Raw genomic sequence first — 26224 nt, 5'->3', positions numbered from 1 at the left:
GGCCGGCCAGCTGGGGCCCAGAGTTGGGTAGAGCTAAGCTGGGCAGGGCTGCTGGAATCGATCGCCGTCCTGACAAGAGCATCGATTTCTGAGAGGAGAAATTAATAGATCCTCTCTTCGCTCTTCGGACGTGGGAGCTGCCCCACGGGTGGAGTTTGGATCCTGCCGGCCCATAGAGGCCGCGCACCTGGAACGACCCCCCCCCACGCCCCGGATCCTAGCACCTAGGCCACCGAAGGGCAGTCCCCAGACCCTCCCACCCAGGCTACGAGGGTCTGTAAGTCTCAAGCCAAGGAGAGGGAGGGCGGAGGGATGCTGGAGAAGGGGCTCTTGAGAAGAGGTAGACAAGGACCCAGGGATGGGGCTAAGCACGTCTTCGGGGTGCAGCTAATTGCACAAAGGCCCCAGCATGGATGGTCCCCAAAACAGGGGACTCAGATAGACCCACCAAACATCCTGAGTTCTGGAAGGTGGCTGAGGCTCACGGAGGGATGGCCCTTCTCACAGGGATCCAAGCCAGAACCAAGGGACTTGGTTGGGGACAAGGGCCAGCCTGTCAGGGGCTGAGAGAAGCGAAGGGCTTGAATCTTCAGGGGACACTATCCACGACGACAAGTAGGGTCGAGTCTGCGGGGAGCTACCCCACAGGTGTGAAGGCACCTGTTGGCAGAATCTAGAACCAGCCGCTCCCCAGGAGACCAGGGTGCCCTAGGGCTCCGGCCAGATCTGCAGCATGCCGGGCTGGAGAGACTCCGCAGGGAAGCCAGAGCTTTCTGGAGCTCGGCTCTGGGCCTCCCACCCCCTCCTGTGTTTCGGTCGTATTTCCCCAACAGACCTTTTCTCCCCTCAGTTGACAGGCTAAATATTTTGACTAGTTGGGATGGATAGAGAACGGAGAGGTCCCCAAGAACCAATCGGTTTGGGAAAAGGACCGGAGTTGGGCGCGGCCAGCGGTGACCTCGCCCCAGAGCTCCCACCAGGGCCAGTGGGGGAGCGAGTGAGCCCTGGGGATCGGGAGAGCCTGGCGCGTGGGCCGGCGCGTCCTCGGAAGCCGCTGCCATCCCCCGGGGCGCCCTGCCCACCCACCCGCAGCTGTGCTTGCGCTCCGAGCCCCAGCTGCACCTCTGCCCCCATCTCTCCGGAGTTCGCAGGGACGCAGCATCCCTCCTGACGTTGTACCGGGCTCCCGTCTCTGGGCCCTGTCCTCTCTGACGCCGGAATCTGCAGCCTCAGGGGACTGTCAGACCCTTCCCCTTGGAGCCACTTGGAGAACAGCCAGGACTGGACCTCGGCCAGGTCAGGGGGCATGGCAGTGCCCACTCTGTGGCCCTGGGGAGTGTATCTACTTATGAGCCTCCTGTCCTTAGGATCTGGTCTGGACACGATTGAGGGTGAGTCTCCAGCAAGGTTCTCCCTTCTCCCTCTGGCAACACCTCTTCCTCTTGATTAATGTGAAGGCTGGGGTTAGCTCCAAAGGACTTCACTGTTTTGTTGGCTGGCCACAGGAGGATATTTTTCTCTCCATTCCCCGGGAGGTGAGAACTTGGAAGCAGGGTGACTAGACAGATGTCCTCTAATCCACTTCTGCTGGAGAGATTATGACCCTCACAAGTTAATCAAAACGAGGCTGTGAGGATGTTAGAAGTGTGGGGGGGGGTTGTCATTGGTAGTTTTGTTTTATTGTGTTTCTTCTCTGAGTGTGCTGTTCTTTGATGTTTCTTTTTAATTTTTATTTATTTATTTACTTGAAAGAGAGAGGGAGAAAAAGAGAGAATGGGCTCGCCAGGGCCTCAAGCCACTGCAAACGAACTCCAGGTGCATGTGCCCCCTTGTGCATCTGGTTACATGGGTCTTGGGGAATTGAACCAGGGTTCTTTGGCTCTACAGGCAAATGCCTTAAAGCTAAGCCATCTCTGCAGCCCTTGGGTGTTTTGAAACAGGGTCACAATGTAGCCCAGATTGACCGAGAACTCATGCTGTAGCGCGCTGACAGCTTTGAACTCAAGACAGTCCTCCAGGCTCAGGCTGAGTGCTGAACAGAGTGGACCACCATGTCCAGCTTTGAGGCTGTGTGTGGAGTTGCTGGTGGGAAGGAGAATGGTGGGACCCTGACAGCAGCCATTCAGGTGATGACCTGCGCCCACTGTGCCATAGGCAACAGAGGCTCCGAGACTAGAGTGGCACAGCTAGAGCGGGTGCTGAGATCCAGCCTCGCCCACGTCCTCTAGAGTGGCACAGCTAGAGCCGGTCCTGAGATCCAGCCTCGCCCACGTCCTCTAGAGTGGCACAGCTAGAGCCGGTCCTGAGATCCAGCCTCGCCCACGTCCTCTAGAGTGGCACAGCTAGAGCCGGTCCTGAGATCCAGCCTCGCCCACGTCCTCTAGAGTGGCACAGCTAGAGCCTGTCCTGAGATCCAGCCTCGCCCACGTCCTCTAGAGTGGCACAGTTAGAGCCTGTCCTGAGATCCAGCCTCGCCCACGTCCTCTAGAGTGGCACAGCTAGAGCCTGTCCTGAGATCCAGCCTCGCCCACGTCCTCTAGAGTGGCACAGTTAGAGCCTGTCCTGAGATCCAGCCTCGCCCACGTCCTCTAGAGTGGCACAGCTAGAGCCGGTCCTGAGATCCAGCCTCGCCACGTCCTCTAGAGTGGCACAGCTAGAGCCTGTCCTGAGATCCAGCCAGGCCCACGTCCTCTAGAGTGGCACAGCTAGAGCCGGTCCTGAGATCCAGCCAGGCCCACGTCCTCTAGAGTGGCACAGTTAGAGCCTGTCCTGAGATCCAGCCTCGCCCACGTCCTCTAGAGTGGCACAGCTAGAGCCGGTCCTGAGATCCAGCCAGGCCCACGTCCTCTAGAGTGGCACAGCTAGAGCGGGTCCTGAGATCCAGCCTCGCCCACGTCCTCTAGAGTGGCACAGCTAGAGCCGGTCCTGAGATCCAGCCTCGCCCACGTCCTCTAGAGTGGCACAGCTAGAGCCGGTCCTGAGATCCAGCCTCGCCCACGTCCTCTAGAGTGGCACAGCTAGAGCCGGTCCTGAGATCCAGCCTCGCCCACGTCCTCTAGAGTGGCACAGCTAGAGCCTGTCCTGAGACCCAGCCTCGCCCACGTCCTCTAGAGTGGCACAGCTAGAGCCGGTCCTGAGACCCAGCCTCGCCCGCGTCCTCTAGAGTGGCACAGCTAGAGCCGGTCCTGAGATCCAGCCTCGCCCGCGTCCTCTAGAGTGGCACAGCTAGAGCCGGTCCTGAGATCCAGCCTCGCCCGCGTCCTCTAGAGTGGCACAGCTAGAGCCGGTCCTGAGATCCAGCCTCGCCCGCGTCCTCGAGAGTGGCACAGCTAGAGCCAGTGCTGAGACCCAGCCTCGCCCACGTCCTCTAGAGTGGCACAGCTAGAGCCAGTCCTGACATCCAGCCTCGCCACGTCCTCTAGAGTGGCACAGTTAGAGCCAGTCCTGACATCCAGCCTCGCCCACGTCCTCTAGAGTGGCACAGCTAGAGCCTGTCCTGAGATCCAGCCTCGCCCACGTCCTCTAGAGTGGCACAGCTAGAGCCAGTGCTGAGACCCAGCCTCGCCCACGTCCTCTAGAGTGGCACAGCTAGAGCCAGTCCTGAGACCCAGCCTCGCCACGTCCTCTAGAGTGGCACAGCTAGAGCCGGTCCTGAGACCCAGCCTCGCCCACGACCTCTAGAGTGGCACAGCTAGAGCCGGTCCTGAGATCCAGCCTCGCCCACGTCCTCTAGAGTGGCACAGCTAGAGCGGGTGCTGAGATCCAGCCTCGCCCACGTCCTCTAGAGTGGCACAGTTAGAGCCAGTCCTGAGATCCAGCCTCGCCCACGTCCTCTAGAGTGGCACAGTTAGAGCCAGTCCTGAGATCCAGAGTGGCACAGCTAGAGCCAGTCCTGAGATCCAGCCTCGCCCACGTCCTCTAGAGTGGCACAGCTAGAGCCTGTCCTGAGATCCAGCCTCGCCCACGTCCTCTAGAGTGGCACAGCTAGAGCCAGTGCTGAGACCCAGCCTCGCCCACGTCCTCTAGAGTGGCACAGCTAGAGCCAGTCCTGAGATCCAGCCTCGCCCACGTCCTCTAGAGTGGCACAGCTAGAGCCGGTCCTGAGACCCAGCCTCGCCCACGTCCTCTAGAGTGGCACAGCTAGAGCCGGTCCTGAGACCCAGCCTCGCCCACGTCCTCTAGAGTGGCACAGCTAGAGCCGGTCCTGAGATCCAGCCTCGCCACGTCCTCTAGAGTGGCACAGTTAGAGCCGGTCCTGAGATCCAGCCGCGCCACGTCCTCTAGAGTGGCACAGTTAGAGCCGGTCCTGAGATCCAGCCTCGCCACGTCCTCTAGAGTGGCACAGCTAGAACCAATCCTGAGATCCAGCCTCGCCACGTCCTCTAGAGTGGCACAGCTAGAGCCAGTCCTGAGATCCAGCCTCGCCCACGTCCTCTAGAGTGGCACAGCTAGAGCCAGTGCTGAGACCCAGCCTCGCCTACGTCCTCTAGAGTGGCACAGCTAGAGCCGGTCCTGAGACCCAGCCTCGCCCACGTCCTCTAGAGTGGCACAGCTAGAGCTGGTCCTGAGATCCAGCCTCGCCCACGTCCTCTAGAGTGGCACAGCTAGAGCCGGTCCTGAGACCCAGCTTCGCCCACGTCCTTTAGAGTGGCACAGCTAGAGCCGGTCCTGAGATCCAGCCTCGCCCACGTCCTCTAGAGTGGCACAGCTAGAGCCGGTCCTGAGACCCAGCCTCGCCCACGTCCTCTAGAGTGGCACAGCTAGAGCCGGTCCTGAGACCCAGCCTCGCCCACGTCCTCTAGAGTGGCACAGCTAGAGCCAGCCTGAGATCCAGCCTCGCCCACGTCCTCTAGAGTGGCACAGCTAGAGCCAGCCTGAGATCCAGCCTCGCTCACGTCCTCTAGAGTGGCACAGCTAGAGCCGGTCCTGAGATCCAGCCTCGCCCACGTCCTCTAGAGTGGCACAGCTAGAGCCTGTCCTGAGACCCAGCCTCGCCCACGTCCTCTAGAGTGGCACAGCTAGAGCCATTCCTGAGATCCATCCTCGCCCACGTCCTCTAGAGTGGCACAGCTAGAGCGGGTCATGAGATCCAGCCTCGCCCACGTCCTCTAGAGTGGCACAGCTAGAGCCTGTCCTGAGATCCAGCCTCGCCCACGTCCTCTAGAGTGGCACAGCTAGAGCCTGTCCTGAGACCCAGCCTCGCCCACGTCCTCTAGAGTGGCACAGCTAGAGCCAGCCTGAGATCCAGCCTCGCCCACGTCCTCTAGAGTGGCACAGCTAGAGCCAGTCCTGAGACCCAGCCTCGCCCACGTCCTCTAGAGTGGCACAGCTAGAGCGGGTGCTGAGATCCAGCCTCGCCCACGTCCTCTAGAGTGGCACAGCTAGAGCCAGTCCTGAGACTCAGCCTCGCCCACGTCCTCTAGAGTGGCACAGTTAGAGCCGGTCCTGAGATCCAGCCTCGCCACGTCCTCTAGAGTGGCACAGTTAGAGCCAGTCCTGAGATCCAGCCTCGCCCACGTCCTCTAGAGTGGCACAGTTAGAGCCAGTCCTGAGATCCAGCCTCGCCACGTCCTCTAGAGTGGCACAGCTAGAGCCAGTCCTGAGATCCAGCCTCGCCCACGTCCTCTAGAGTGGCACAGTTAGAGCCGGTCCTGAGATCCAGCCTCGCCACGTCCTCTAGAGTGGCACAGCTAGAGCGGGTCCTGAGATCCAGCCTCGCCCACGTCCTCTAGAGTGGCACAGCTAGAGCCCGTCCTGAGATCCAGCCTCGCCCACGTCCTCTAGAGTGGCACAGCTAGAGCCAGTCCTGAGATCCAGCCTCGCCCACGTCCTCTAGAGTGGCACAGTTAGAGCCGGTCCTGAGATCCAGCCTCGCCACGTCCTCTAGAGTGGCACAGTTAGAGTTAGTCCTGAGATCCAGCCTCGCCACGTCCTCTAGAGTGGCACAGTTAGAGCCAGTCCTGAGATCCAGCCTCGCCCACGTCCTCTAGAGTGGCACAGCTAGAGCCAGTCCTGAGATCCAGCCTCGCCCACGTCCTCTAGAGTGGCACAGCTAGAGCCAGTCCTGAGACGCAGCCTCGCCCACGTACTCTAGAGTGGCACAGCTAGAGCGAGTGCTGAGATCCAGCCTCGCCCACGTCCTCTAGAGTGGCACAGTTAGAGCCAGTCCTGAGATCCAGCCTCGCCCACGTCCTCTAGAGTGGCACAGCTAGAGCCTGTCCTGAGATCCAGCCTCGCCCACGTCCTCTAGAGTGGCACAGCTAGAGCCGGTCCTGAGATCCAGCTTCGCCCACGTCCTCTAGAGTGGCACAGCTAGAGCCAGTCCTGAGACCCAGCCTCGCCCACGTCCTCTAGAGTGGCACAGCTAGAGCCAGTCCTGAGACCCAGCCTCGCCCACGTCCTCTAGAGTGGCACAGTTAGAGCCAGTCCTGAGATCCAGCCTCGCCCATGTCCTCTAGAGTGGCACAGTTAGAGCCTGTTCTTAGATCCAGCCTCGCCCACGTCCTCTAGAGTGGCACAGTTAGAGCCAGTCCTGAGATCCAGCCTCGCCCACGTCCTCTAGAGTGGCACAGCTAGAGCCAGTCCTGAGATCCAGCCTCGCCCGCGTCCTCCAGAGTGGCACAGTTAGAGCCTGTCCTGAGATCCAGCCTCGCCCACGTCCTCTAGAGTGGCACAGTTAGAGCCATTCCTGAGATCCAGCCTCGCCCACGTCCTCTAGAGTGGCACAGCTAGAGCCCGTCCTGAGATCCAGCCTCGCCCCACTTTCGCGTACCCGAGGACGCTCTCGCCGTGGGCAGCGGCTGGCCTGCTGAGGACTGCCTCTCCCCAGAGCCCCACTGTCATTCTCCAGACACACGTGAGCTGCAGGTCCCGCCTGAGGGTCAGGCCTGGGCCGATGCAGAGCAAATGGCCTTCGTGGTGTTCCAGGGGCTGACAGGGAGGGAGACAGCAGAAGGGGAATTGTACGTGGTTCCTGGCCTGATGGCCCTTGCCCTCACCTAGAGGAACTCAGGAATCCTGCACTGTGGGTCCGCCTGAGGTGTTCCTCTTTCTATAGAGACAATGCAAATGCGCTGGCGTTGGAGGGTGCCCTAAAGGGGGCCAGTCACCGGGCTTTGCAAACCATGGCACCCCTGCCCCAACCCCTCACCCCGTCCCATCTCTGCCATGCTAGAACACTGCACACAGATGCCAGGCCAGAGCCCCATATCCAGGGCAGAGCATACCCACTGGGGAGGGTCATGTCTGGCAAGAGAGTCCAGCTGCCAGGTCTCTGAGCAGCTTGTCCTGAGGAGACGCAGGGGTTAATCCGCAAAGGTCTTAGATTTGTTTTTCCAGTGACTCTCATCGGGGGAGCCCTGGAGAGGCCAGGGCATGATGGGAAGTGGGCTTCTAAGGGTACCCCCCACCTGCCTCAAGGAGCCTGATTGGCCTTGAAGGAGGGGACAGGAGTGTTTTTCCTTCTCCCCCCTCGTGTGTGTACCTGCCTAGGCTTAGACAGGCAAACACACAGAAGCCTGTTTACAGCTGCCGGCAATCAAAGCTGAGCGCGAAGAAAGCTCCAGAGAGCCGGGCTCCCCTGCCTCCCCTCCGCCCGCCCCATCTGCCTCGACAAGCCGCGGGCCAGGGACCAGGCTGACCTGTGGGTGCCAGGGTGGCAGCCTGGGTGCTGTGTGTGGTACCATTGAGTGTGACATTGCTGGAGGTGAAGAGAGAGGGAGAGGGAGGGGCCTGAACGCGAGGCTGAAGACTTCAGATTGTGTTTTCTTTCCTTAAAGGGACCCACAAGGTCTTTTTTAGGAGTAAATGAGGCCAGGCAACAGCCCTCTAGGCACCAAGACCTTGCGGGGGGAACAGCAAGGCAGATGAGCCTGGTCCCAGAGGTCCCTGTCCCCTCAGCCAGGTACCACGGGGTACCTGCTGCAGAGCATCCTGAGTTGCGGATATGCAGGCAGCAGTTTTGTATAACACCTCAGGTGTTCCTGTGACTCGCGGCTGGACCACGTGTGCTTGTGGCTGAGGAGGAAGTGACTAACACAGGCCCAGGGGGCTATGGAAGGGCCAGGCGTCGCCTGAGGACTGCAGGACAAAGGTCGAGGGACCCACTCCAAGTGTGACACTGGAGAGATGAGTGGAGACCACTTTATCTCCACCCTCGGATGTTCGGGCTGAGGAAGTGAAACTTGAACCTTAAGCAGTGAGGAGACTTGGAATGTCCCTTCAAGAGCAAAAAGATGGAGTCACTAGCGAGCTGGCTCCCTCAGGACAGGGATGGGTGTATGAAACAGCGCTCACTGTTTCCCAGACGCAGCATTTATTCATTTATCAAATATTTATCGAGCACCAGGGCTGGGGGTGGCTCAGCGTGGAAGAGCGCTTGCTGCACAACAAGGGGCTCCTAAGCTCGGCCCCCAGAACCCACGTAACCGGAGGGCAGGTGGCGCACGCCCCTAACCCCAGTGTGGAGAGAGGCAGAGGGTCGCGGGAGTTCACTGGTCAGGGAGTCGGGCTGAAAAACTGTGGTGGCACAGGCCTTTAATCCCAGGCCTCGGGAGGCAGAGGTAGGAGGATCACCATGAGTTCGAGGCCACCCTGAGACTATATAGTGAATTCCAGGTCAGCCTGAGCTACAATGAAACCCTACCTCAAAAAAACAAAAAACAAAAGACCTGTGAGCTCTGGGTTCAGAGAGAGACTATCTCAAGGCCATACTGCAGGAGAGTGACAGAGAGACACCTGGAGTTCTCCTCTGGCTTTGCACACAGTCATCCACACACACTGTGCACACATGGTATACACACCATAACTACCCCATGTACACACATGTGTGCGCACACACAAATATCTTTTAGGCACCAAGTTTGTGCCAGTCACCGTGCATGCACTAGGGTTTAAACAAAGATCACTGCCCTCTCATGCTTTGCCATAAGCAAGATAATTTTTCTGTTTGTTTTTCGAGGTAGGATCTCGCTGTAGCCCAGGCTGACCTGGAATTCACTCTGTAGTCTCAGGGTGGCCTCGAACTCAAAGCAATCCTCCTACCGCTGCCTCCCAAGGATTAAAAGTGTGTGCCACCACTCCTGGCAAATTATTTATTTATTTATTTATTTATTTGAGAGAGAGAGAGAGAAAGAAGATAGAGAAAGAGAGAATGGGTGTCTCAGGGCCTTCAGCCACTGCACATGAACTCCAGATGCATGTGCCACCTTGTGCAACTGGCTTATGTGGGTCCTGGGGAATCAAACCTGGATACTTTGGCTTCGCAGGCAAGTGCCTTAACTCCTAAACCATCTCTCCAGCCCACACAAAATACACTTTAAGTGAAGTATACACTAGCTAACGTTGAGCGAGACAGAGAAACAGGGCATGGTGGCGTGTGTGTGAGCCCAGCCCTCGGGAGGCAGAGGCAGGAGGATGGAGAGTCTCGGTGGTAAAGTGCTTGCCTAACAGGTGCAAGGCCCTGGGTTCTATCACCAGCGTCGCCACCCCCAAAACAGACAGAGCTGTGGAGGAAAAGAGATGGGGAGGTGCTTTTAAACAGGATGCTTGCAAGGGCTGGAGAGATGGCTTAGTGGTTAAGGCATTTGCCTGTGAAGCCAAAAGACCCAGGTTCGATTCTCCAGAACCCACGTAAGCCAGATGCACCAGGGGGGCGCATGCGTCTGGAGTTCGTTTGCAGTGGCTGGAGGCCCTGGTGTGACCATTATCCCTCTGTCTTCTCTTTATCTCTTTCTCTGTCTGCTTGCAAATAAAATTCTTAAAAAATTAATTAAAATACAGAATGCTGGGCTGGAGAGATGGCTTAGCAGTTAAGCACTTGCCTGTGAAGCCTAAGGACCCCTGTTCAAGGCTCCACTCCCCAGGACACACATTGGCCAGATGCACAAGGGGGCGCATGTCTGGAGTTCGTTTGCAGTGGCTGGAGGCCCTGGCACGCCCATTCTCTCTCTCTCTGCCTCTTTCTTTCTCTGTCCGTCACTCGCAAATAAACAAATAAAAATAAACAAAAATAAATTTTAAAAAATACAGAATGCTAGACGGGCGTGGTGGCGCACGCCTTTAATCCCAGCACTCGGGAGGCAGAGGTAGGAGGATCGCCGAGAGTTCGAGGCCACCCTGAGACTACATAGTGAATTCCAGGTCAGCCTGAGCCAGAGTGAGACCCTACCTCGAAAAACCAAAAAAAAAAAAAAAAAAAAAAAAAAAAAACAGAATGCTTATAGAAGTCCTCACTGAGGTGACATGAGAAGGTGAAAACCTTGAACCAGGAGTCTGGCTGGCTTGTTGGGGGAGGCGGGGGCATAAAGCAAAGAGGTCATAGCAGCTGTAGACGATAGAAAAGCAGAGAACTCGGAGGGGTTCCGGGGCCAAATGATGCCCTGTTTCCCAGGCTGCATAAGGGTGACCTCACGTGGAGAGAGATAGGGTGACGTTTCAGGCTGAGGACAGCCACAGGCAACTTTTTGTGTTTTGATGTCCATTTGACATGCTGGTGCAGAACGAGCATAGAGAGATATGCATGGAAGTGGGGGGGGGCAGAGGAAGCTGGTGGTGGAAGCGGTGAGGAAGAGCCACATCAGTCACATTCTGGCTACATGTCCAAGACAGCCTTCGGGATACAAAGGACTGAAAGAGAGACCAGCAAGTGGAAGGCGACTTCAGTTTGGGGGCCCACAATGAGGAAGCAGCTTATGAAATGGTCTCCAGGGAAATAGCTTTGTGCGTGACCGCTCAGCTGGTAGAAACCCAGCAAGCTGTGGGTGAACCTTCCGAGGCCAGGGAAGGGGCTACCCTTTCGCCAGAGCATAGCCTGCCCCTCTCCCGTCCTCCTGCCAGTGTGGTGCCCCTCCACCAGAGATGCCAGGACAGGGCGGGGTGTTTGGTCTGCGCTGAGCTCATTGCCTTCTGCTGTGTGTGCCCGCAGTGTGCCCCAGCATGGACATCCGCTCCGAGGCGGCCGAGCTGAGGCGCCTGGAGAACTGCAGCGTGGTGGAGGGCCACCTGCAGATCCTGCTCATGTTCGCGGCCACTGGGGAAGACTTCCGGGGCCTCAGTTTCCCGCGCCTCACCCAGGTCACTGACTACCTGCTGCTGTACCGCGTCTACGGTCTGGACAGCCTGCGCAACCTCTTCCCCAACCTGGCCGTGATCCGAGGCGCGCGCCTCTTCCTGGGCTATGCGCTGGTCATCTTTGAGATGCCACACCTGAGGGACGTGGGGCTGCCAGCCCTGGGGGCGGTGCTGCGCGGGGCCGTGCGCGTGGAGAAGAACCAGGAGCTCTGCCACCTCTCCACCATCGACTGGGGACTGCTGCAGCCGGCGCCCAAGGCCAACCACATCGTGGGCAACAAGCTGGGGGAGGAGTGCGCTGACGTGTGCCCGGGCGTGCTGGGCGCTGCTGGCGAGCCCTGCGCCAAGACCACCTTCATGGGACACACTGACTACAGGTGCTGGACTTCCAGCCACTGCCAGAGAGGTGGGCACTGGGACAGAGCATGACCTGGGGTACTGGGGGGGTGTGAGTCAGTACTCTACTGCCTCCCCCTTTGGTTGCCCAGGCTGGCCTCAAGCTCAGTATGTTCCTGAGGCTGACTTTGAATTCTTGTTCCTCCTGCCTCCACCTCCCAAGTTCTGGGGTTATAGGTGTATGCTGGCTTGCTGCCACTGTTTTTAAATCTTTACTTCTCTACAAGGCAGGTACCCTCATCATCCCAGTTATTATTTGTCTATTTATTTATTGATTGATTTACAAACACAAAGAGAGGGAGAGAGAGGAAATGGGCGCACTAGGTTGTCTTGCCACGGCTAATGAACTCCAGATGCATATGCCACTTTGTGCATCTGGATACTGGGGATTTGAACCCAAGCCATCAGGCTTTGCAAGCAAGTGCCTTTAACTGCTGAGCCACCTCTCCAGCTTTCATTATGCCATTTTTAAAATAATGTAATTTATGTATTATTCATTTGAGAGGGAGAGAGAGAAAGAGGCAGTTAGAGAGAGAATGGGTGCGCCAGGGTTTCCAGCTACTGCAAATGAACTCCAGACTTATGCACCACCCTGTGCATCTGGCTTATGTGGGTCCTGGGGAAATGAACCTGGATCCTTTGCTTTGCAGGGAAGTGCCTTAACTGCGAAGCCATCTCTCCAGCCCCCTTTATGCCATTTCTTAAAACAATTTTTTATTTATTTGCAGGCAGAGGGAGAAAGAAAGAGAATTGGCACACCAGGGCCTCTGGCCACCTCAAACAAATATATGCTTTACATAGAAACTAGGCAGTTGAACCTGAGCCGGCAGGCTTTGCCAACAAGTGCCTTTAACTGCTGAGCCATCTCCCCAGCCCCTCATTATCCCACTTTACAGGAAAGGAAACTGAGGCTCAGGTATGGCAGCAAGCAGTCATGGAATACAAGTGCAAGAGAGGGCCAAGGATGATGGCGGCCATAAAAGAGCAGGGCAGCCCAGGACCAGTCCAGGGTAATGGCCAAGGACAGCCAGATGGCCGCGGTTTATCTCTGCTCAGTGCCTGTGCTCACTCTCCACTTGTCTGTCCTCTGGCTGTGATGGGGAGGGAAGGAGGTCTGCCACAGCAGCAGAGCAGAGCCCAGAGCCTGGTAACAGGGCTATGCTCCCAGGACAGCGGCTCCAGCTCAGCCCTGGGCAGAGTAACCAGACCCCTGCTGTATCTGTGGCGGGCGCGCCGCCCGCTGCCCGCACTGTTGGCTGTAAACACAGCTGCTGCCAGTCAGCTCCCTCCGTGTACAGTGTCAACAGAGCCCGGTGGACCCCACCCCACACGTGCTTCCCACGGACGGCCAGCTGCACTGCCACTGTGCAGTTTCCAGAAGATACCCTCAGCCCCCAGCCTCCCCCACCCAGTGCCAGGAGCCACACAGGGAGGCCGAATGGACAACTGTGGCTCCCAAGCCTACCTTACCTTAGCCTAGCTGCTGGGGAGATGCCAGTCGGTTCCCCCTGGCACCACACCCGGTCACAGATGGGCACTAGACCTCGACAGGACAGCGGGCTAGAGAGCAGCAACCCTGGTAGATAAGGTCACTCCTCCTGCCTGAGCTCCCAGCACCTTCAAGGAGGCACCTGGTGGGGGAGCACACAGGATGGGGCCAGCATTCTTGTCTTTTTTTTTTTTAATTTTGTTCATTTTTATTTACTTATTTGAGAACAACAGACTGAGAAGCAGGCAGATAGAGAAAGAAAATGTGCGTACCAGGGCCTCCAGCCACTTCAAACAAACTCCAGACGTGTGCACCCCCTTGTGTATCTGGCTAACATGGGTCCTGGGGAATCGAGCCTCGAACCGGGGTCCTTAGGCTTTGCAGGCAAGCACTTAGCCACTAAGCCATCTCTCCAGCCCCTGTCCTTTTAAAAAATATTTTATCTTTATTTATTTATTTGACAGAGAGAAAGAGATTCAGAAATAGGCAGGTAGAGAGATAGAAAGAATGGGCACACCATGGCCTCCAGCCACTGCAAACGAACTCCAGATACGTGTGCCCCCTTTTGCATGTGGCTTACGTGGGTCCTGAGGAGTCGAACTTGGGTCCTCTGGCTTTGCAGGCAAGCACCTTAACTGCTAAGCCATCTTTCCAGCCCCACCATACTTGTCTTTAACCACCCCTGTCTGAGGGAAACAGAGTCAGCCACCGATGTCATCCTAGCCAGAGAGATCTGCTACAGACAGATTGAAAATGTCACCGCAGGGGCAGGGTGGGCCGAGATGGGAGAAGGGGGCCTCACCAAGGGGCAGGTAAGATCTAACAGCCCTCTGCCCACAGTGTGTCCCTGTCCCCGTGGGCTGGCCTGCACAGTGGGCGGTGAGTGCTGCCATGCCGAGTGTCTGGGGGGCTGCAGCCGGCCCGAAGACCCCGGAGCCTGCGTAGCCTGCCGCAGCCTCTACTTCCAGGGAGTCTGCCACCAGGCCTGCCCGCTAGGCACCTACCAACACGAGTCGTGGCGCTGTGTCACAGCCGAGCACTGTGCCCGCCTACGCTCTGTGCCAGGCCAGGCCTCTGCCTTTGGCATCTACCAGGGCAGCTGCCTGGAACAGTGCCCTCCAGGCTTCACCCGTAACAGCAGCAGGTGAGCCTGGGGGACACCCTTGAAACAGCGGAGGGGGGGAGGCCTGGGGAGCCTCACGGGTCCAAGGCTTGTGCTGTCTGCTTGTCCCTCTAGCATTTTCTGCCACAAATGTGAGGGGCTATGTCCCAAAGAGTGCAAGGTCGGGACGAAGACCATCGACTCCATTCAAACTGCGCAGGATCTAGTGGGCTGCACCCACGTGGAGGGGAGCCTCATCCTCAACCTTCGCCAGGGCTGTCAGTACCACCTCAGAAGCCGCCCCTTCCTTCTGGCCACACCCCTCCTCCCAGCCACATTCCTTGCATGAGACCCCTTACCCGTCACCTCCGGAGGCCTCCAGCCCTGCGTCGTGGGCCCAGCACCTTCCCTTCTCCTGCTCCAGCCCTGTCTTCCTCGCCCCCAGACAGCCTGGAGCCAGAGCTGCAGCGCAGCCTGGGGCTGGTGGAGACCATCACAGGCTTCCTCAAAATCAAGCACTCCTTCGCCCTCGTGTCCCTGGGCTTTCTCAAGAACCTCAAACTAATCCGGGGAGATGCCATGGTGGATGGGTAAGGGGTCAGAATCAAGCTGACCAGCCCCTTCCCCCGACAACCCCAAAGCGATGCCAAGAAAACGGGCCTTGGAACACTCTGTGACTCTGGGTGGGCTACTCGGCTTGGCGGGTGCTGTCTCTCCGTCTGAGGCTCATATGACGCCACCTACTTCCCAGAACCGTGACCGTTACTTGCTGTACATAAAGTGCTTAAAACAATTAGAACGCAGTAGATAAGATAATAGCTTCTTTTTTCGAGGTAGGGTCTCACTCTAACCCTGGGTGACCTGGAATTCACTATGTAGTCTCAGGGTGGCCTTGAACTCACAGCCATCTTCCTACCTCTGCCTCCCGAGTGCTGGGACTAAAGGCTACATAATAGGTTTGTAACTCTGTAAGGACTGGTCATAATTGTCATCTGACCAGCTCATCTGCAAAGCAAGCCTGGCTGCTTTTGAAACTGTTCCTATCCCCAACCAGCCAAAGCCTGCCCACAAAGGGGCCAGTGCTGTTCAAAGTGAACAAGACTTCACTGCCTTCGGCCAGGTGGATCCCTGTGGCTGCCATCTCCTGGCATGTTATCATGTTACTGTAGGGATGCCCACACCCCAGCTAGGCAGGCATAGGCTCAGGATGAGAACCATTTCTGTGCTCCCTCGCCCAGCACCGCCCAGCGTATGTCAAGAGCTCAGTTAAGGTATGAAGGGGACAGGAAGCTGCTGATTCTTCCTCACTGAGGACAGCTTAGAGGACGGGAGCTCACCAGTCCTCACTCTCCTGCTCGGTGACATAGAGGGGAGCATTTCCACAGGTGTGGGTGGGGGGCAGAGTGACCCTGTGCTGGCCCAGCCCCTGTGAGGCGAGCCAGGCCTCCGTTGAGACCCTCGCTGTCCCCGCCCTGCTGCCTGCCTCCAGGAACTACACACTGTACGTGCTGGACAACCAGAACCTCCAAGAGCTCGGGCCCTGGGTGGCTGCCGGGCTCTCCATTCCCGTGGGCAAGATCTACTTTGCCTTCAACCCGCGCCTCTGCTTGGAGCACATCTACCGGCTGGAGGAGGTGACGGGCACCCGAGGCCGCCAAAGCAAGGCTGAGATAAACCCGCGCACCAACGGAGACCGGGCTGCCTGTGAGTGACGCTTGGCTGCACCCTTGGATCACGAGCAGGCAGCGAGATGCATGTGAAAACACACACGCACACGCAAACATGCACGCACACACGACACATACACACACACGTATGACACACACACATATACACGCATGACACACGCATACATGCACAGGTATGCCAAGGGGACGAGCCTGCCAGGGTGGGGGCTGTGGGCGGCGCTCAGGATGGACAGGTACCGGGTGCGGACGCTCACGGGGCCCCGCACGCAGGCCAGACCCGCACCCTGCGCTTCGTGTCCACCCTGACCGGGGCCGACCGCATCCTGCTGCGCTGGGAGCGCTTCGAGCCGCTGGAGGCCCGCGACCTGCTCAGCTTCATCGTGTATTACAAGGAGTCGTGAGTAGGCGCGGGCAGGGCCCCAAGTCCTCTTTTCTCTTCTTTTTGGGAGGGCGGGGTATTTCTAGACAGGGACTCACCATGTAGCCCAGGCTAGCCTCGGGTGCAGGGCAGACCCTCTGCTTCAGAGTCTTCTTCGAGACCAAGATAGGCGAGGGCAGGGTCCTGCAGGGCTGCGGAAAGCTTAGAGATGGGACCCCCGAGTCTTGCCCCACCTGGCCCTGTCACCTCACCTGCTCCGTTCCTTCGTGCCTCAGTCTCCCCTCACCCAGTGAAAGCAAGAGTACAGCCAGGGCTTCTGAGAGCCCAGGAAGTCCTTCCTCTGGGAAGCTTCGTCTAATTAAGCTTCAATTCGCACTCCATGCTGGCCACACGCTCCTGCCCAGCAGTGGTTTGGGGAGTGGCCACTTATTTAGCCACTTTTACAAGCAGCTCTGCCAACATTTCATTAAAGCCCGACGGAGGGAGGGAGCAAGGGCTGCCAGGGTCTGACTTTTCTTTTTCCCTTTTTAGTTGCCTTCTTTTATTTATTTTCATTTATTTGTTTATTTAGTGATAGGAGCTCGTAAATCCAGGCTGGCCTCAAACTCACTGTGTAGCCCATAGGCCTTGAACTCCTGATCCTCCCACCTCTGCTTCCTGAGAGCTGGTATTACAGGCACGTGTCCCCACTCATGCTTCACGTGGTGCTGACAACCGAATCTGGGGCTTCTTGCGTGCTAAGCAAGCGCTCTGCCAATTGAGCCACATCCCCCTGGGACTGTCTTTTCTCTCTGGAGAGCGTGGGCTGTCCTTAGCAGGGGGGATACCACAAGAAGGACTTCTCCCAAAACGTGCCTGTAGGAATAAAGGAGAGGTCATTCGGTCTTTCGGTGGGCCTGTAAACTTAGCAGTCAAAAAGCGGAAGCAGAAAGTTCAAGGCCTACATGGGCTACAAGGCAAGTTCAAGACCATCCTGGGCAGCTGAGTGAGACCCTATTTCAAAAAACATAAAGCCAGGTGTGGTGGTACACACCTTTAATCCTAGCACTCAGGAGGCAGAGGTAGGAAGGATCACCATGAGTTTGAGGCCAGCCTAAGACTACGGAGTGAATGCCAGGTCAGCCTGGGCTAGAGAGAGACCCTACCTCAAAAAAAAAAAAAAAAAAATCCAGGTATGGTGGCACACACATTTAAGGATGGCCATGAGTTCGAGGCCACTCTGAGACTACATACTGAATTCCAGGTCAGCCTGAGCTAGAGTGGCACCCTACCTCGGAAAAAAAAAAAAAAAAAAAAAAAAAACAAATAAGAAAAATTGAAAAACTAGAAGAGGTGTTGCCTCGCATGTTTGAGTCAGTCCCTGAATTCAGTCTCCAGGGGGCAGGAGGATCAGAACCCCAAGGTTATCCTCAGCAACGCTGTAAGTGTGAGGAACACCCCAGGCTCTCCTAGGTTCCCATGGCAGAAAAATGTCTGTGTGGGGAGCTGGGGAGTGTGGGCCTCATCTTTATAGACTCGGAGTTGGTTAGTAACAGTTTCGGCCAGTTAACCTGAATTCCCAGCAAGCTCCTGGCTTCTACTCCCCCAACGGTCTACTCCCACAAGCTGCTGGCTCACGGAGCACACGTCCTGCGTGGCAGCACCCCCCCCCCTCGTTCACGCAGTTCACAGCCTGAACAACTGTATCGAGCTGCCTTTGGGCTGTGAGGCAGAGGACCCCGGGGTCCTTCACGGAGCCCCCTGGCATCGCTGCTTGATGTGCTTCTTCAGGGGCAGGCACGGGCCCTGCACTGAGCTCTGAGAAATGCAGGTCTGCTTAATGCGTCCTCCCCACGAGGCACCTGTCCTCGCCACACCCATTCTACGATCTTTGCACCTTCTCTGGGATACGGTCACCCTGCTTCCGACTTGCAGCAAGGGCAGGCACTTCCGGCTGGCCTTCAAGCCTTCCTCCATCCTGCCTTGATCTCTCTCGGATGCTGTCCCTGAGTTGGCATGGATGCCTCCTTTCCACCTCTCACCGAAGAAACAGATATCATGAACATGGGTGTGATGCCCCCAACCGACCCCACCATCTCCCATGACCTCTCCCATGTGGGCTGCTCTTTCACCTGCCCAGGGTCGGTCCTGGAAGCTGGCGGCGCTTCTCCAAGTTCTACCTCTGCCCTGGCCCCAGGCAGCCAACAAGGGCTACTGCAGTTAATGGCCCTGAGGCAGTGGGTCTTGGCCTTTGGGGGTCTACTTTGGGACTGTGAATGCTGCTGAAAGCTAAGAACCTTCTCTCTAGAAAAAGTCACCAAGAGAGCTGTGCGTGTAATCTGGGAGACTCAGAGACTCCAAAGAGTACAGAAGAGCTTTAAGACTCTGTGGCGGGCGCAGTGGTGCAGGCCTGTGATCAGAAGCCTGAGACAGGGTTGCAAGTTCAAGACTAGCCTGGGGGCTGGAGAGTTGGCTTAGCGGTTAAGCGCTTGCCTGTGAAGCCTAAGGACCCCGGTTCGAGGCTCGGTTTCCCAGGTCCCACGTTAGCCAGATGCACAAGGGGGCGCATGCTTCTGGAGGTCGTTTGCAGAGGCTGGAAGCCCTGGCACGCCCATTCTCTCTCTCTCCCTCTATCTGTCTTTCTCTCTGTGTCTGTCGATCTCAAATAAATAAATAAAATTAAAAATTTAAAAAAAAAAAGACTAGCCTGGGCTCCACTGAAAGACTGCCTAAGAGAAAGAGAGAGAGGGAGAAAAGAAAGGGAAAAAATAAAAGAAGAGAAAGCTACCCTTGGGATGTGATCTGGTCCTGGCTCACTGCCTGCTGCTTGCTGACCCTAGGAAGGGAACTCTCTCACATCCACTTTCTAGTTTTATTTATATAGTGATTTTTTTTTTTTTTTTTTTTTTTTGCTATTCTTGAGACTAAAGTTCACTATTTCCTACTAAGGATCAAAACTTTGGCTGGCAGCAGAGATCACAGACCCACAGGGTCAACCCACTGGCATTCTCCCCCACACCTCCTCTCTCTCTCTCTCTCTGTCTCTCTCTCTCTCATGCATAGTGGAGAAATGGCAATGCCATTCCTGGGTGGCTCAGAAAGGAGGGCAGGGCTAGAGCTTGGAGATAGAGATGGAGATGGGCCTGAACCTCTTCCTCAGCTCTGGGGAATGGTGTGTTCAGCCCATTCCAGAATGCCACGGAGCACGTGGGTCCAGATGCCTGTGGAGCCCAGAGCTGGAACCTGTTGGATGTGGAACTGCCCCTCAGTCGTACCCAGGAGCCAGGGGTGACCCTCGCTCCCCTCAAGCCCTGGACACAGTACGCAGTGTTTGTGCGCGCCATCACGCTGACCACCTCTGAGGACAGCCCCCATCAAGGGGCCCAGAGCCCCATCGTCTACCTGCGCACCCTGCCTGCCGGTAAGCTGAAGCTGCCAGAGTGAGGTGCATCTTCAGTGAGGAGGGGGAGCCCAGATGCCGGAACAGAGAAGCCGGGGCCTCAGAGGAAGGGAGGTCGGAGCCTTCAGTCCTAGCAAGGCATTCACTTGGGCCCCAAGGGAGGCTGGGGTTATCACTGGGTGGTGAGTAGCCAAGTGGACTCAAGAGCCTGTGCAAAGAAGGACAGAGTGCCTGTGTCCTGGGGAGAGAGGGCTGAAGGTGATGTACTCCTTGGGAGAAGGGTTGAACCCAGAGAGACAGGCACATCACCACACCGTATTGGAAGGCAACCCAGGCCCCGAGTCACACACGCTTACATCCGCAGCACCCACGGTGCCCCAGGACGTCACCTCCACCTCCAACTCCTCCTCCCACCTTCTGGTGCGCTGGAAGCCACCAAACCAGCGCAATGGAAACATCACCTACTACCTGGTACTGTGGCAGCGGCTAGCGGAGGACAGCGACCTCTACCTCAACGACTACTGCCAGCGTGGTGAGCAGGGGGCAGCGCTCGTGGGCACGCAGTGGGCACACAGTGGGCACGGCGCGGGCCCCGGCTCTAATTTTCTGCTTCCCTGTGCCGGCGGCAGGTCTCAGGCTGCCCACCAGCAGCCACGACGCCAGCTTGGACAGTGAAGACGGGGTGCCCGAAGCCGAGCCGGGCTGCTGCCCGTGCCACCACTCACCTCCTGGGCAGGTCCCGCCCCCGCTGGAGGCGCAGGAGGCCACGTTCCAGAAGAAGTTTGAAAACTTCCTGCAGCACGCCGTCACCATCCCCAAGTGCGAGGCAGGGCGCGGGGGGGGGGGGGGGGGGGGGGGGCTGACGGGCGGGGCCTGGGAGGAGGGGTCTGCGCAGGGGGGGGGGGCGCGCAAAGGCGAGGCTTTGTGGTCAAGGCCTGTGTTTATGCGGGTTTGGAGGGGGCGCGCGGGGGCTGATAAGGCCCCCTGGCCTCCCCAGATCCCCTTGGAAAATGACGTCCATCAACAAGAGCCGCCAAAGGTGAGCCAGGATGGAAGCTGGGGGCAGGGCTGTGGGAAGGGGGACCGTGGGTCTGACCTGTGCCCTCTCCAGGGACTCGGGGCGACACCGCCGGGCCGCTGGGCCCCTCAGACCAGGGAGCAACACCTCGGATTTTGAGATCCGAGAAGACAAGGTTCCTCGGGAGCGAGCGGTGCTGAGCGGCTTGCGGCATTTCACAGAATACCGGATCGACATCCACGCCTGCAACCACGCGGCGCACACCGTGGGCTGCAGCGCCGCCACCTTTGTCTTTGCCCGCACCATGCCACACAGTAGGTGCCACCCCCCTCCTGCCCCCACCACTGGCCCCAAGGCCAGGGCTCTAACTGGAGGGTTTGACCTCCCACGAACCCCAGAGCCTGCTGAGCTCCCTTCCGGGTACCCGGGACCCCAGAACTTCCCCCCCACACACACACCAAACCTCCCAGTCCATCCCAGTTGGGCTCGGGTTTGAATGTAAGTAGAAGGACGGTGCGTGGCCTGGATGCCAGATGCCCCTCCTGCAGGAGAGGCCGATGGCATCCCAGGGACGGTGGCCTGGAAGGCGGCCGGCAGGAACAGTGTCGTCCTGCGCTGGCTGGAGCCGCTGGACCCCAACGGGCTCATCCTCAAGTATGAAATCAAGTACCGCCGCGTGGGAGAGGTGGGTGCCCGCGACAGCCTCCCCGCAGCCCCTCCCGAGCTCCTGCCGGTCCCAGCCGCTGTCTGTGCGCTGCCCTCAGGAGCCCACAGTGCTGTGTGTGTCCCGTCTGCGGTATGCCAAAGTTGGTGGGGTCCACCTGGCCATGCTGCCCCCCGGAAACTACTCTGCTAGAGTTCGGGCCACCTCACTGGCTGGCAATGGCTCCTGGACGGACAGCGTTGCCTTCCACATCCCTGGGCCAGGTAGGGAAGCCTTGCATTCCCAAACCCCAGCCCCTCCATCTCCCAGACTTCCCGCCCTGACGGTGGATTCCTTCCATCCTCTGGCCCCTTTTGGTCCTGATTTCCGGCCACCAGAGGAAGAGGATGCTGGGGGGCTGCACGTCCTCCTCACGGTCACCCCCGTGGGGCTCATGCTCCTTGTCATGCTTGCTGCCCTGGGCTTCTTCTATGGCAAGAAAAGGTGAGGACAGTGCCCTGAGTTCCCACCCCATATGGGCACACAGTCAGAGCAGACAGCACAAAAGCCTTCCTCAGGGGTAGTCACTGCCTGGACAGACAGACGGCATGGGGGAAAAGCACCTCTCAGCGAGGTGTACCCTAGTTGGATTGGAAATTTCTTGCACCCTGGCAAACCCCTCGGCCTGGGCACAGCAGGACTGTTGGTCACCACACCTTTAGCCCAACCTGAGACCCAAGAAGCCGGTCTCCCCAGGCGCACAGCTCTGACTCCAGCAGGCTGCAGGCTGAGGTAGGAGGATGGCTGTGAGTTCAAGGCCAGTCCTGGGCTAGAGTGAGACCCTACCTTGAAAAACCAAAGAAGAAGGAAGAGGAGGAGGACGAGCTGTCTTGCTGTGGCAGGCAGGGATGCAGGAGCCCTCAGATGCTCCCAGAGCACAGGACATCAGGGTCTCCTGGAGCTTAGCACAAGAGTGACAGGAGATCAACGTCAGAACCCACAGGGTCCTGGAGACCACCAAAGGGGGTCCAGCCTGTTGGATTTCAGGACCAGGACTTGGGGAGGTGCTTAGGGCTCCCCAGGAGTCACCCTGAGCAGGGCGGGGGGGGGCAGCACCATCCTGGTGCATTCATTCTTCCCCGACCCCTTGCCTCCCGTTACAGAAGCGGCACCTTGTACACATCTGTGAACCCAGAGTACTTCAGCGCCTCTGACAGTAGGTGTGGGGGTACAGGTGGGGGCTCAGGGAGGTAAAAGCAGGTCTTGGGAACAGAATACTTTAGGAGAAGAGTCATGAAGCGAAGGTGTGGCAGAGAGTGGCGCCCTTGCCTCCTGAACCCCGTCTTCCCTCAGTGTACGTCCCTGATGAGTGGGAGGTGCCTCGGGAGCAAATCTCCATCATCCGGGAGCTGGGCCAGGGCTCTTTTGGGATGGTCTACGAGGGGCTGGCGCGAGGACTGGACACTGAAGAGGGGTCCACGCCCGTGGCCCTGAAGACAGTGAACGAGCTGGCCAGCACGCGGGAACGCGTTGAGTTCCTCAGGGAGGCTTCTGTCATGAAGGCTTTTAAGTGTCACCATGTGGTAAGGAGGGGCGGGCATTGCCCAGGTCATACCTAGGGAAAGGGGCATGTGGTAAGAAGGAAAGGGTCAAAAACGAGGTAAGGGCATGATTAAGTCAGGGGTAGAGTCTTCACTGGGACAGTGGTCATGGCGGAGCCATATTTAGTGCTGAGATAAGTCGCATGAGGCTCAATGACTGGAACCAAAGTCAGAGTTGGGCCAAATTAACAATGGTGATGATAATGAGATATGATCAGGGGTAGGGTTAGGGTCAGGGTCACTGTCAGGGTCAGGGCTGCAGTCACGGAGGGTTGAGGGGTGTTGCAGTTTTGCCGCTGGGACAATCACCCGACCAGAAGCAGCGTGTGAGAGGAAAGGGTGTTTGTCAGGCTCACATTCCAGGGGACCCTTCATCACAGTGGAAGAAACTGACTCACCTCCGTAGATCCACAGCACAGAGACATGCCAACCAACAGCCAGCAAGCACAAACAGCCAGAGCTCAAACTGGCTCTGAAGACATCTGAGGGCTGGACTACAGGACCCGCCCCCAGTGACACCTCTTCCCCAGCAGGGCTCTGCCCGCTGAAACTCAAGTTGAACTCTCAAATCTTTTTTGTTGGAGGGGGGGTAATTATTTTATGAGCATGAGAAAGAGAAACTATTGGCACATCAGGGCCTCCAGCCACTGCAGTTGCATTCCAGATGTGTGTGCCACCTTGTGCACATGTGCAACCTTGCCCTTGCACCACCTTGTGCGTCTGGTTTATGTGGGAACCTGGAGAGCCAAGCATGGGTCCTTAGGCTTCGCATGCAAGCACCTTAACCGCTAAGTCATCTCTCCAGCCCGAAAGCGCAATCTTAATCAAATGCCCAAGTTGAGGAGTGAAAACCTGCCTCAAAAACAAACAAACAAAAAAGCCTGAGTTGCTGGGCAAGGTGGCGCACGCCTTTAATTTCAGCACTCAGGATGCAAAGTTATAAGGATCGCCATGAGTTCAAGGCCACCCTGAGACTTCATAGTGAATTCCAGGTCAGCCTGGACTAGAGTGAAACCCTACCTTGAAAAAAAACAAAAAACAAAAACAAAAATGCCCGAGTTGGGCTGGAGAGATGGCTTAGCGGTTAAGCGCTTGCCTGTGAAGCCTAAAGACCCCGGTTCGAGGCTCAATTCCCCAGGACCCACATAAGCCAGTGCACAAGGGGGTGCACACATCTGGAGTTCGTTTGCAGTGGCTGGAGGCCCTGGTGTGCTCTCTCTCTTTCTCTGTCTGTCACTCTTAACTAAAGAGAAAAATAACGATGCCCGAGTCTGTGGGGCCTTATATTCAAACCAGCACAAGGGTTAAGAAAGGTGCCTGAGTCAGGTTGCAGTTGCAGCCTGGTCAGGCTTGGGGCAGGTGGGGAGATGGGTAGAAATGCAACAAGCTCCCTGTCCATCCCAGGTTCGTCTCCTAGGCGTGGTGTCTCAGGGTCAGCCAGCTCTGGTCATAATGGAGTTAATGACACGTGGGGACCTCAAAAGCCACCTCCGATCGCTGAGGCCTGAGGCAGAGGTGAGAACCAGGGAAACCGAGAGCCACAAGGCAGAGGCGTTGGGAAGCTCCGGGCTCGGTGCAGGCCAAGAGAAGTCTTGGGGCACCTATCAGCTCGAGCATCCTCCCCCATCAGCTGCCCTCTTGCCTCCAGAACAACCCTGGGCTCCCACGGCCGGCGCTCCGCGACATGATTCAGATGGCCGGTGAGATTGCAGACGGCATGGCCTACCTGGCTGCCAAGAAGTTTGTGCACCGGGACCTGGCCGCTCGCAACTGCATGGTGTCGCAGGACTGCACCGTCAAAATCGGTGGTACAGAGGGCGCCAGGCAGATGAGGGCGGAAAGGAGACAGCCTCCCTTAAGCCAGGCCTAAGAGACCGGGCCCTGCCCCCAATTCATCCCTGAAAGACAAGTGCCCCATCCCTACGTCTCCTGGTCCAAGGGCAGCGGGCTTTGGACAGGATGCCCCACGACGTAACTTGAGCCCACACCTTCCAGGGACGCTTAGAGATTGGAGGTAGAGAGGTTTGGGGAGCCGTCTCTCTAGGGTGCTGGTGAGTGGCTCCCACACCCCCACCCTTTCTTTCCAGACTTTGGGATGACTCGGGACGTGTACGAGACGGACTACTACCGCAAGGGCGGGAAGGGCCTGCTGCCTGTGCGCTGGATGGCCCCCGAGTCACTCAAGGATGGGGTCTTCACCACCCACTCGGACGTCTGGTGGGGCCTGGCAGGGGCACAGGGCTCCAGGGATGCGGAAGTGGCACCTGGGGGGCGGGGCTGGGATACGTCCTCCCTTGGGGTGCTGAGCAGCCTGAGGGTGCTGGGCTCAAGCCCTCCTGCCCGTTGCCCAGGTCCTTCGGCGTTGTGCTCTGGGAGATCGTGACCTTGGCGGAGCAACCATACCAGGGCCTGTCAAACGAGCAGGTGCTCAAATTCGTCATGGAAGGCGGGACCCTGGAGGAACTGGAGGACTGTCCCCCTCAGCTGTGAGTCACGCTGCCGTGGCCCCTCGGCCCTGCCCTTCACTCCCCATGGTTCTGACCCCCCTCCTCCCATCCCCAGTTCTGAACTCCCGACATCGCGTGCCTTACTCCCCCCTGCCCCTCCTCCACCTGGGGTCTAAGACCTCTGACCGTACCCCGGGCCCGTGCCACACCAGGCAGGAGCTGATGAGCCGCTGCTGGCAGCAGAGCCCGCGCCTGCGCCCAAGCTTCACCCACATCCTGGACGGCATCCAGAACGAGCTGCGGCCCTCCTTCCGCCACTGTTCCTTCTACTACAGCCCCGCGTGCAGGCGGGACGGGGCCTCCCTGCTGTCCACGGACGCAGAGCCCGACATGCCACCAACCTCAGAGGAGGCTCCAGACCACAGTCCCCAAAATGGGGGCCCAGGGCACTAAGGGACCCCCACTCCCCAGCTGAATGTCCACACCACCGTGGGCAGAGCACAAAACCCCAGCCTCTGTGCTCTGAGACGTCGACTTCTCAGTCCACTCAGGAAGGGCAGGGAGCTGACCCAACTGGGGCAGACAGCAAAGCCCTCAAAGGGGGCTTCCTAACACACTTACAGAGGGAGCCCACGGGAAGGCTACACCAGGAGGGGGGGGGACCCCAGACTGTGGGAGGCCGCACCCTGCCCTCAGAGTGCAAGTCCAAGGAGGCTGCTTCCAGGAATCAAGGTTCAACATTCCCACTACCCAGTTTGGGGCATCCATGGGCATCTAGAACCATCAACAGTTTGGAAGCAATAGTGACCTGAGCCTCACATGGAACCGTCTACATGCACTTGTGAATTCGTTAGCGCTGGCCCTTCTTTCCACGCATCCAGCTCCTCCCTCAACCACACAAGTTCACCTCCTCCCTCTACCCCACACGTCACCTCCTCCCTCTACCCCACGCGTCACCTCCTCCCTCTACCCCACGCGTCACCTCCTCCCTCTACCCCACGCGTCACCTCCT

The 26224-nt window shown here is 57.9% G+C and overlaps 1 protein-coding gene across 1 annotated transcript; it reads left to right on the top strand.

Moving 5' to 3' along the window:
- The first annotated feature begins 1121 nt into the window (after positions 1 to 1121).
- On the top strand, positions 1122 to 26170 carry Insrr (insulin receptor related receptor). Its single transcript, XM_004667291.2, has 22 exons — positions 1122 to 1391; positions 10925 to 11476; positions 13796 to 14099; positions 14193 to 14335; positions 14503 to 14647; positions 15547 to 15761; positions 16016 to 16142; positions 19286 to 19524; positions 19868 to 20035; positions 20133 to 20322; positions 20501 to 20542; positions 20615 to 20835; positions 21070 to 21206; positions 21286 to 21448; positions 21563 to 21668; positions 22328 to 22380; positions 22518 to 22747; positions 24170 to 24280; positions 24414 to 24573; positions 24853 to 24982; positions 25117 to 25251; positions 25425 to 26170. Exons 1-22 carry the CDS (start codon positions 1307 to 1309, stop codon positions 25663 to 25665), a joined length of 3897 nt encoding a protein of 1298 aa, XP_004667348.1. The 5' UTR covers positions 1122 to 1306; the 3' UTR covers positions 25666 to 26170.
- The last annotated feature ends 54 nt before the right edge of the window (positions 26171 to 26224 follow it).

Source organism: Jaculus jaculus, chromosome 19 (genome assembly GCF_020740685.1).
Source record: "Jaculus jaculus isolate mJacJac1 chromosome 19, mJacJac1.mat.Y.cur, whole genome shotgun sequence".
Lineage (NCBI taxonomy): Eukaryota > Metazoa > Chordata > Mammalia > Rodentia > Dipodidae > Jaculus > Jaculus jaculus.
Note: the sequence above shows the minus strand (reverse complement) of the source record. Positions and strands in the feature narration are given on the sequence as shown.